We start from the raw sequence: 10,615 nt of genomic DNA on the forward strand, positions 1-10,615 counted from the left end.
TTTTTCCTTTTTTTTTTTTTTTTTTTTTTTTTAGTACAAAAGGGGTTTCACCATGTTGGCCAGGCTGGTCTTGATCTCCTGACCTCAAGTGATCTGCCCGCCTCGGCCTCCCAAAGTGCTGGGATTACCACCGCGCCCGGCCTGACCTCAGCATGTGTTTTCTGGGGACTTCTGTTCTTTTGGTAATTCAGTCACTTTCTCTTTAAACACTGGGTCTCCACCCCCGCCCCGTAGATGGGGTGGGGGCATGCATGCCGCTCCGTTCCCCTCCCAGGGCTCTGTTTCTTTCATCTCCTCTGTGCCATCTTCTGCTGCCTGGTCCTCTCGTCGAGTCTGTCTGGTCCAGTGCTTTCCACATATCAAGCGTTTTTTTTTTTTCTTTTTTCTTTTTTGAGACAGTCTCACTCTGTTGCCCAGGCTGTAGTGCAGTAGTGCAACCTCGGCTCACTGCAAGCTCCGCCTCCCAGGTTCACGCCATTCTCCTGCCTCAGCTGGGACTACAGGCGCCCGCCACCACGCCCGGCTAATTTTTTGTATTTTTAGTAGAGATGGGGTTTCACCGTGTTAGCCAGGATGGTCTCGATCTCCTGACCTCGTGATCCACCCGCCTTGGCCTCCCAAAGTGCTGGGATTACAGGCGTGAGCCACCTCACCCGGCCTCACGAATCAAGCTTTTTTTGTTGTTTTGTTTTTTTTGAGACGGAGTCTCGCTCTTTCGCCCTGGCCGGACTGTAATGGCGCTCTCGGCTCACTGCAAGCTCCGCCTGCCGGGTTCACGCCATTCTCCTGCCTCAGCCTCTCGAGTAGCTGAGACTACAGGCGTCCGCCACCGTGCCCGGCTAATTTTTTGTATTTTTACTAGAGATGGGGTTTCACCGTGTTAGCCAGGATGGTCTCGATCTCCTCCTAACCTCGTGGTCCACCCGCCTCGGCCTCCCAAAGTGCTGGGATTACAGGCGTGAGCCACTGCGCCCGGCCTACATATCAAGCTTTTGATGCAGTCACTCACCCTGTCATTTTCCACAGTGTCTAATTGGCTCCCTTTTTATTTTGAAATGTCCATGCCCTCTTGATTTCTGTCCCCGCTTTTGTTTTATGGTGCATAGGGGTGTTTTTGTTAGTCTCCTTGAATGTGAACGTAGCTAAATCCTTTTCAGGAAATTGCTCAATTCTTTGGAGCCTGCCCATGGTATGTTTGCGTTTACAGAATCTGTCAGCTCCTTTCTGAGGGTCTCAGTCTCAGGGCAGCTCATCTTGTCTGGGGGTCTTTGGTGTGTCTTCCTTCCTTTCCTTGTTCTCGCCCAGTTGGGGGACCCACTGCAGCAGTCCCCAGGCTCCATCCCTCTGGGTGGCGCAGCCTCTGTTGGTGGTGCTGTCCCTGACCCCGTGGGTGCTCGAGCTTGGCCCCAGGGTCTCTACCTGCGGCCCACGTGGCTCAAGGGAACCATCACCTCTACACTCACGCGTCTCCTCTGCGTCCTTTCTCTGTACGGGGTTGCTTGCTGCCATGTTTGGAGCCACAAGCTCCATGTGCTTCGTATAATGAGCAGCTGACCAGAGTGCCAGGCTCTACTCCTGCCTTCTTCCTTGTCACCACCATTGCCCTGGGTCCCTTGATCTCCCGTTGCAGTTCCGACAAAGCCTGCGGGATCCAGCTGGAGCTGCACCTCTGCTCCCACTTCTGGGCCCCTGGTCCCATCCTCACCGGCCTGAACTCCGAGGAGCTCTGCCCAACACCCTCCCTGCCTCCAGCAGTCGAGGCACTTCCTTAAGGATGGGACTGACTGTGGAGACCGCCCTGGCACTGGGAGCGACGCGGCCTGCCGACCCTGGAGAGGAACCCCCTTAAGGACAGGACTGACTGTGGGGGCCGCCCTGGCACTGGGAGTGACGTGGCCTGACCCTGGACCCAGATGGCAGGCCCTGCATGTTGCCAGCCCCAGCAGATGTGCCAGGCATCTCCCTGGAGGTCACAGAGGGAGGACAGGGCAGTGTGACAAAGTCTGGCACCAGCACATGACCTCAGACGCACGTCACCTGTCAGCAGTGACCACAACATTCACTCCAGTAGGACCACTGTGCCAGCGGTAACAACGTCACCCGTCAGCAGTGACCACGAGGTCCGCTCTACTGTGCCAGTGGTGCTCAGTCTCCCTCCCTGCAGACAGAGACTGGACAACAATGTGCTGTTGCCAACTGTTTATTCAGGGCCCTGAATGGGCGGTGCGTGGACATGCAACACACTCGGGCCCACAGCAGCGTGACCGGCCGCTCCCAAGCCCCGGGCGCACAACCACAGCCAGGAGCAGCCCCTGCCACCACTGGGCCGCCGTCCAGGGCCCCACAGGACCAGCCGAAGGTGCCCCGGGCCAAGGCCAGCTGGGGCGCGTGAACCCCTACCCTGGGGATGAGCGAGGAGCGGCACCCCCAGTATCCTGTGTACCCCAAGCTGGCCAGGAGGCCAAGGGGGCCTTGGGCTCCATCTGCACTGGCCACCCTGTGCCGAGCATCACAGCTGCGTGAGCAGGTTTGCGTGTGAGTGCGTGGCGGGGCCTGGTTGTCCCCTTCCTAAGGCGTAACTGCTACAAGCATCTCCACCTCTCCCGCTCATGAAAAAGCCACAGAGCCTGGCGATGTCCTCAAGGGGTCCCGGTAGCTCCAGTGCACCCAGCACCCCTCAGCGCCTCTGGCTGGCAAGCCAGGAGAAGAAGGCGCGAGGCCGTGGGCGAGGTGCCTGGAGGATGCGCACGGTGCGTGGGGAGCGCCAGGCTTTGATGGTGGCGTCGTCGCTGGCCGTGAGCAGCAGCTCCTGCTCCTGGGGACTGAAGACCACTGAGTTGACCACGTCCTCGTGCCGCAGCTTGGCCAGGCAGATGTTGTAGTGGCGGTCCCAGATGTAGCCATGCCGGTCCTCGGCCCCGCTGCAGAACAGTGCCTGGATGAGCTGGCCGCCCGCCTGCTGCTGCCCACGCCCGCCCTGCACCACGCCGCGCCCTGCACCTGGCCACGAAGTCCCTGCTGACGTCCAGGAAGATGAAGAAGCACTCGTCGTTGGGCGTGTAGGCGCGGTGCGCACGCAGAGCCCGCCTCACCTCCCGCATGGTCTTGAGGTCGAACACCAGCAGGTCAATCTCCTCCGCGATGGGTGGCGGCTGCATGGGGTCGGCCACCACCGCACCGCTGGGCCAGGCGCGGCTGTTCACGTACAGGTACCTGGGCGAGGGGCACTGTGCTAGGTATGGGCCGCCTGCGGGCACCCCGCCTGGGACACTGGCAAGAGGCCCACCTGTTGTCGGGCGACAGGCCCATGCCAATGATGTGCCCATGTACGTCTATGACGTGGTCCAGCGCATCGAAGAAGGCGTCGGAGCCCCGGCCCTCACCCAGCACGGGCCCCGCCGTGGTCATCTGGTGTGGCAAGATCTGCTTGATACCTGCAGGGAGGGCTGCGGTGAGGCTCCCTGTCCAATGCCCCGGGGACGTCACTCCAGGGCAGCTCCCTACCCCAGTGGTGTCTCTGCGGCTGTAAGCACCACAGAGGTCAGTGGGCACTGCCTGCTCCGGGGGCCCCAGACCTGAATCAGGCCCATCGGCTGCTTGCTGGCCAGCGGCCTTGCCTGTGTTTGTTTTCACTGCTCATCCCACAGGCCCCAGGTCTGGGCTTGTGACCCCAGGGGCGAGTGAATGATCCCAGCTTTGCCTGTGGACTTGCTTGCCGTCTGCCCCCCAGGACCCCTGCCCGGCCTCCCCCAAGCTCCTAGGACTGAGGGGGGCAGCATGGCAGCAGGGGTGTACCGATCTGGTGTGGGGAGTAGGTGAGGCAGCCAGTGGTGAAGATGAGGTACTTGCTCCTGGCGCCTGTGGCACTGCGCTCGGGGGGCTTGGTGTGGCCCTGGGCCAGCAGCTCGGCCACCTTGGTCTCTAGCACGCGCTCCGACAGCTGTGGCTGCGCCCGCCCCTCCAGCACGCGGTCCAGAAAGTGCCGCAAGCCCTCCTTGGCGTGGGTAGGGGCCGGGCCAGCCACCTCCTCCTCATTGTCGCTGCCCAAGTCAAAGATGCGGCAGGGGGACGTGGCAGGGTCGCCGGCTTCCAGCAGGAGGTCAGGGCTGTCAAAGCGGCTGCAGTCGGCCACCATCACCGTGCGGATGGTGCTGGCGTTGAGGTTCTGGATCTTGAACAGCCGCTTCACCACATTGACGTTCTCTGACTCCACATCCTGGGGGCGGGGGTACATGCCAGGTGGGCGCCAGGCCCTGGGGAGGGCAGCCCCGCCCCGCCCCGCCCCGCCCCCAGCCCCGCACGCACCTGGAAGGCGTTGTTGAGCCACAGCACCGAGCAGGAGGTGATGTCTCCGATGCGGTGCAGATTCCCCGAGATGAGGCTGGTCTCGGTGAGCCAACAGCCAAACACGTCGTAGGGCTTGTTCCGCACGCGGGACAGCAGCACGAAGGAGTCTGTGGGGAGGCTGGGGCTGGACAGGCTGTCGGCGTGGGGCAGGGGCAGGGTCCACCCGGCGCCCGTGCTCACCTAGGCTGATGACAGCAATCTCGCCGGATGAAGAGTTGTGCGGCCCCAGGAACACCCCCGAGGCCAGCAGCAGCGAGTCATCCTTGTTGAACTGGGAGAACTGGGTGTAGCTCCAGTTGTAGGGCCGCATGTCCGCGCTGTGCAGCAGCGAGATGGTCAGGTCGTTGCTCCAGATCTGCAGGGCAGGGGTGGCTGTGGTGATCGCCTGGCCAGGTCACGGGGCAGGGGCCTGCTACCACAGGGCCATGAGGCCCCAGCTCTGCCAGCCCTGCTCAGAGGCGACCAGGGGGCAGGGACCCCTTCCAGCCACTGTCATCCACTCTGGGGGCACTGGTATAGAGGGGAGGAGCCTGCCCCTGGAACAGGCGGCTTTGTGTGGGACCCTCTCCTCAGCACTCAGGGCCACCCTGCACCGCTCCTGATCCTCTGTGGTCCCTCCGCTGGATGCAGGGAGGCTGCTGTGTCACCTCTGGCCTGACCCTCCCTTCCCACCTGGTTGGAACGCCTGGGTGCTGGGACCTCCATGCTGCCACAGAGCAGGGTGGGGTATGCAAGATACCTGACCATCCTCACCTTCACAGTGCAGTCCTTGGAGCAGGACGCGAACTGGTACCCCGAATGGGAGAAGCTGAGGTGCAGGACCTGATCTGTGTGTTCCCGTAGCGTCTGCACCTCCACGCAGGGCACTGTGTCATACAGCCGCTGGAACTCCTCGTACCAGGACGTGGCCGCTGCGGGTGGGCAGTGTCAGTCCTGGGCCCGGGCCTTCCTCCTCGCAGTCAAGGCCATGAGCTGAGTGTGGCCCCAGCAGTCCTGGCAGGCCCCGTGGTGCCCCTGGAACCCACTAGTCATGGCACACCCCTCGGCTGGGGGATACAACCCTGTAGCTCACAGAGACTCCTGTACCCCCCACCCCCCAAGTGACCCAATGAACCCTCTGGCCTCCATGCTCTGAGGGGGGCCTGTGCTGTGTCCGGACAGGCCTCCATCAGGGTGAGGGTGTGAGGATGGACACTCGGGGCCGCGGGGCAGGCCCTCAGCCAGGGTGACCCCCAAGCGCAGGGGCCCGGGGCCCTGGCTGCAGAACGTGGGTAGGGGCCCCACACGCCACTGACCTGGGTGTCGGGGCACGTCGCGGGCCACCTGGTAGTAGCGGTAGAACTGCTCCCTCCACAGGAACTCGTCCCGCGACACGGCCTGCCATTGGCGACACACCAGCCCGGCGGCCAGCACGTCGGCCGGGCCCAGGCTCAGGAAGATCTGGAAGACCAGGCTGTCGGGGAGCAGGGGCGTGCCGCCCTCGTCCATCGTGACATTCTGCCCAGGCGGCCCTGAAACCCACCAACGGCTGCCCTCAGCCTAGGCCCGGGAAGGGAGGCCGAGAGCGGGCGCCCTGTTCCTCCAGCCCCAACCGTCCCGCCGGGAGTTCCACGGGGCTGGGTGTCTGCAGGGGACGCCCGGGCACCGCCGCCCAACCAACCACCCGACAGCTCCGGACAGGCCGGGCCGGCCCCGCTCCGCCGCGTCATCCCCCGGCCTCTTGCGGCCGGCAGCGGGCGCCCCTCAGCCCGCCGGGGCCCGGACCGCCGCACGCGAGGCACGGGGACACCAGGCGCCGTCCGAGGACGAGCTTCCGCCGAGGGGAAGCTCGGGGCGACCAGGCAGTGGCCTCCGCCCTGCGGCCCTAGAGAAGCCCTGCCGGGCGGGCTCGGGACGGACGGCGGGGACGCGCGCACGGGCGGCCTCGGGGCTCCTGCACTCGCCCAAGGCGGGCGGGGCCGACGAGGCGGGACCCCCGAGGGCCGCAGGCGCACTCACCACGGCCGCCTCCGCCCGCTGCGGCGCCCCCGCCCTGCGCGACCCGGACCCGCTTCCACCGCCGCAGCCGCTCGGACCGCCGCCCCCGCCCAACGGGGAGCCCGCCAGGCCCGACGCCACGAGCCCCGAGGCATCGATGGCCGAGGAAGGCAGAGCGCTTGGGCAGCCTGCATCCGCCCCTCGTGCGCCTGCGCCTCGGGCTCCGGCGGCCTGGCGGTCTTTTCTTTGTGCGCTTGCGCGCACTCGGGCGCGTTGGGAACAGCGCCCCTTGTGGCCAGCGGGCGGCGGTCCTGGGCGGGGCTGCAGGCGAGGCTCAGCGACTGCTGGTTCTGAACCCGCCTCCGGCGCTCCCTGTTGCCGGGCCCTGAGCAAGTGGCTTCATGAACCCCGTGACGTTGGCCGTGGAGATAAGACCACTGGGTGATGGTTTAAGGAAAATAATGTGCAAAGGGCTAAGGACTGTCCGTGGAAATCAGGGGTGCAGGGGAAATGGATAAACAGCCAGAGGTCAACTCGGACTTTGTACACAGGACATGGTGCCAGGGCCCTGCCGGGAAGTGCAGATCGAAGCTAGGCTCACGAGGAGGCTGGAGGTGGGGGGTGGGGCTGGCCCAGGGCTGGGTTGGGGAGGCAAGGGACGGACATGGACTTCCTGGGCTGGGCTCTGTGACTGCAGAGTAGACTCTGTCCTGGGACTTGGTGGTGCTACCCCTGGCCTCCCACAGTCCTGCCACCCTGCCGCTGCCACCATGCTGCCCCCTGGGACTGCGATCCTCTTGACTCTGCTTCTGGCAGCTGGCTCGCTGGGCCAGAGGCCTCAGAGGCCACCCCGGCCCCCATCCCCCATCAGCACCATCCAGCCCAAGGCCAATTTTGATGCTCAGCAGGTAGAAGTTGTGGGGGGTAGAAGGAGGAACGTGAAGTTGTTGGGCCGGGGGAGGGGGGTAGAGAGAGGCAGGTAGAAGTTGTGTGTCGCGGGGAGAGGGTGAAGTTGTGGGGGGGGTAGAGGGAGACAGGTAGAAGTTGTTGGGGGGGAGAGGGAAGCAGGTGAGGGGCCCTCCCACAGTGCCCTCGAGTCCTCCCATGGTCTGCCGCCAGTTTGCAGGGACCTGGCTTCTTGTGGCTGTGGGCTCCGCCTGCCGTTTCCTGCAGGAGCAAGGCCACCGGGCCGAGGCCACCACACTGCACGTGGCTCCCCAGGGCACAGCCATGGCTGTCAGTACCTTCCGAAAGCTGTGAGTCCCAGAGCAGCCCTGCACCCTAACCCGAACCCTCCTCTCAGCCCCCGGACTTCAGCCCTGCCCTGGCCCCTGACCCCACCCCGGCTGTGGCCTGGACTAGGATTTCTGGTTGGGGTCTCCCAGCCTGTGGTGCCTCCTCCCCGCCCCCCCAGGGACGGGATCTGCTGGCAGGTGCGCCAGCTGTATGGAGACACAGGGGTCCTCGGCCGCTTCCTGCTTCAAGGTGAGGCAGGGGCTGCAGGGCATGTGGGTGGGGGGTGATGCAGCCGCTGTGGCTCTCTGACGTGGCTACCGTGGCTCTGCCCCAGCCCGAGGCGCCCGAGGGCCTGTGCACGTGGTTGTCGCTGAGACTGACTACCAGAGTTTCGCCATCCTGTACCTGGAGCAGAGGGGGAAGCTGTCAGTGAAGCTCTATGGTATGTGGGGGCCAGCCTCTGTGACCAGAGAGGCGCTCAAACTCTGCACACTCACTGGGCCACCCCGGGGGGCTGGGTGAGCCCACGGGGACACACCCTTCCTCTGTCCCATCCTGACCTTCCTGCTAAGCAGGGGCCCAGGGAGTAGTGACAGACAGGCCTGGTGTGGGAGCAGGGAGAGGGCCCCCAGGGGGCAGGGGACACACAGACCCCGTTCCCAGAGCCCTCCACGCCGCCTGGTGCCAGGACCCCAGGAGCCCTGTCTGCCCTGCAGCCCGCTCGCTCCCTGTGAGCGACTCGGTCCTGAGTGGGTTTGAGCAGCGGGTCCAGGAGGCCCACCTGACTGAGGACCAGATCTTCTACTTCCCTAAGTATGGTGAGTGTCCCCAGCAGGTTCCCGGCTCAGCCACCCCCACTCTCTGGGCTGATGTCCAGCCTGACCCCTGCCTTGGGCCCCCAGGCTTCTGCGAGGCTGCAGACCAGTTCCACATCCTGGACGGTGAGTGCACAGTGGGGCAAGCATGGCGGCATGGTGAGGGGGGCCACTGCCAGCGGCTGAGTCTCATCCCTGCTGCAGAAGTGAGGAGGTGAGGCTGCCGCGCAGCTCCAGTGCTGAGAAGTCAGTGCCCCGAGACGACCCCATCAGTGGGGTGCCCGCTGCCCGTCCTCCGTGAGCCCCCAGCCTCAGATCAGGGCCCTGCCACCCGGGGTGGGGGATCTTCTGCCAGCTGCCCCAGAGGACAGTGGGTGGAATGGTACCTTCTTATTAAATGTCTCAGACCCCTCTCTGACTCTTTTCTGTCCACTCTGGACCGGTGCCAGTACCACCAAGGCCCTCTCTGCCCCCACCCCACCTCTTTAAAAGCCCGGGGCTCCCTGTTGGCTGGAGTCCACACAGTGGGCACTGGGCCGATTTCAGCTGCTCTTGGGATTTGGGAGGGGAGATCCTCTCTGGCGCAGGCCCACCTTGTGCCCTGCTGGGACCTGGGGGCGTCCAGCCTCACTCCAAGGCTGCTCTTGCCTGGGTCATTGTCCTGCAGCCCCCAGGCTGCTCCTCCGCCCCCGTGGGAGGCCAGCTGTCTCCCGTCACTACCCATTTTGGTCTCTTCCGAGCCGAGCTGGCACCAGCTGGCCTGTGTTGGTGGCAAAAGTTGGTGCTGTCCACCCACAGCCACTGCGCTCTCTGCACACCTCATCCACTCCCACGTCCCCCCTGAAACCAGGAAGCAGAGCAGAATGTGGGGGTGGGCCAGCTCTGCCCTTGGGGCAGCCCCTGGGCTAGGGCCGGAGAGTCAGGAACCCGGCATGGCTTGGCCACGCTGGGCCTGGACCTGGCCGCTGAGCTGCTCCTCTCAGGCCCTGCCTGCGGCCACTGGCATTTGTTTGATAAGCATTTCTGAAGGCCCACTGTGTGCCGGGCCCTGGGACCACCAGGTGGGCTGGTCCCTCCCCCTAGGAACTCAAAGTCCAGGCATCAGCCACCAATCGGCCACAGTGGGCAGGGATGGATGGGAGGAGAAGGCACCTCAGAGTTGGTCCCAAAGCACATGGAGGAGCCAGCAGCTGCTCCAAGGGGGTCCCCAGCCCACGGGCGGGGCTTACCCTGCCGTGCCCACCTGTTTACTCAGCTGCTAGACCCCAGGAGGGCAGGCAAGTCAGGTGGTGGGAAGGGGAGGCAGAGGCCCTGACTGCCGGGACCTGGGAAGGAGAAGGGCCCAGGAGGTCGTCCCCTTGCATCGCCTTCCCCCACTCCAGCTCCATGTCCCAGAGACCTACGAGATAGAGAGCAGGGCACAGCAGAAGGGTTCAGGTGGCAATGCCGGGAAGACTAGGCCTGAACCCCAGGAGAGCCTCCTCCATGCCTGGCCCCACATCCCCCAAACAGAAAGTGAGGGTCTCATCTGGGGGCAGGAGTCGGGTAGCTGGCCATGGTCACAAGCTTCAGGGAGGGCTGAATGTCCGACGGGTGGCGCCAGAGACCCACCCAATGACCTCAGGTGCTGTGGTTGGTGGCAGAGTGGCCCAGCCTGACCCCCCACGCCTCTGCAGGGCTGGGTGGGTTCCCGCACTGAGTGAAGTGCATGGCCACTTGGCTGTGTGCTCTGGGACCAGAGGATGTGGTGCGCAAGGATTACAGGCATTTCATTTTCACAGAAGCGTTGAATGAGCTCTAGTTAAATTTCAAACACTACATAAAAGCACGATAGCTCTGTGTGAATCATTGTTCTTTAAAAGAGTTTGCATAATTTGGCTGGGCGCGGTGGCTCAGGCCTATAATCCCAGCACTTTGGGAGGCTGAGACGGGTGGATCACTTGAGGCCAGGAGTTCAAGACCAGCCTGTCCAACATGATGAAACCTTGTCTCTACTAAAAATACAAAAATTAGCTGGTCATGGTGGCAAGCACCTGTAATCCCAGCTACTCCGGAGGCTGAGGCAGGAGAATTACTTGAACCCAGGAGGCAGAGGTTGTGGTGACTCGGGATCATGCCACTGCACTCCAGCCTGGGCAACAGTGAGACTCCGTCTCAAAAAAAAAAAGAATCTATGGAAATGGCCGGGCGCAGTGGCTCACGACTGTAATTCTAGCACTTTGGGAGGCCCAGGAGGGCAG

At 63.8% G+C, this 10,615-nt stretch overlaps 2 protein-coding genes across 9 annotated transcripts; one reads left to right on the forward strand and one right to left on the reverse strand.

The window, feature by feature from the left end:
* Positions 1-2,184: 2,184 nt before the first annotated feature.
* Positions 2,185-6,488, reverse strand: FBXW5 (F-box and WD repeat domain containing 5). Its single transcript, XM_003279795.4, has 9 exons — positions 6,346-6,488; positions 5,643-5,858; positions 5,101-5,258; positions 4,528-4,702; positions 4,306-4,454; positions 3,796-4,216; positions 3,287-3,434; positions 3,001-3,213; positions 2,185-2,921 (listed from the first exon to the last, which is right to left on the reverse strand). The coding sequence occupies exons 2-9, from the start codon at positions 5,833-5,835 to the stop codon at positions 2,678-2,680; spliced, it is 1,701 nt and encodes a 566-aa protein (XP_003279843.2). The 5' UTR covers positions 5,836-5,858; positions 6,346-6,488; the 3' UTR covers positions 2,185-2,677.
* Positions 6,489-6,658: 170 nt separating this feature from the next.
* On the forward strand, positions 6,659-8,786 carry C8G (complement C8 gamma chain). Of its 8 annotated transcripts, XM_003279829.3 has the most exons (7): positions 6,859-7,232; positions 7,444-7,580; positions 7,739-7,809; positions 7,895-8,002; positions 8,277-8,378; positions 8,463-8,501; positions 8,580-8,786. In XM_003279829.3, the coding sequence occupies exons 1-7, from the start codon at positions 6,879-6,881 to the stop codon at positions 8,591-8,593; spliced, it is 825 nt and encodes a 274-aa protein (XP_003279877.3). In that variant the 5' UTR covers positions 6,859-6,878; the 3' UTR covers positions 8,594-8,786. The 8 variants fall into 8 exon arrangements, 4 of the variants coding, with proteins under 4 accessions (XP_030674095.1, XP_030674096.1, XP_030674097.1 ...); XR_004031485.1 differs by lacking the exon at positions 8,277-8,378 and having other exon boundaries at positions 6,659-7,232; positions 8,393-8,501; XR_004031486.1 differs by lacking the exon at positions 8,277-8,378 and having other exon boundaries at positions 6,659-7,232; positions 8,396-8,501.
* Positions 8,787-10,615: the final 1,829 nt, after the last annotated feature.

This window comes from Nomascus leucogenys, chromosome 8 (genome assembly GCF_006542625.1).
Source record: "Nomascus leucogenys isolate Asia chromosome 8, Asia_NLE_v1, whole genome shotgun sequence".
Taxonomy (NCBI): domain Eukaryota; kingdom Metazoa; phylum Chordata; class Mammalia; order Primates; family Hylobatidae; genus Nomascus; species Nomascus leucogenys.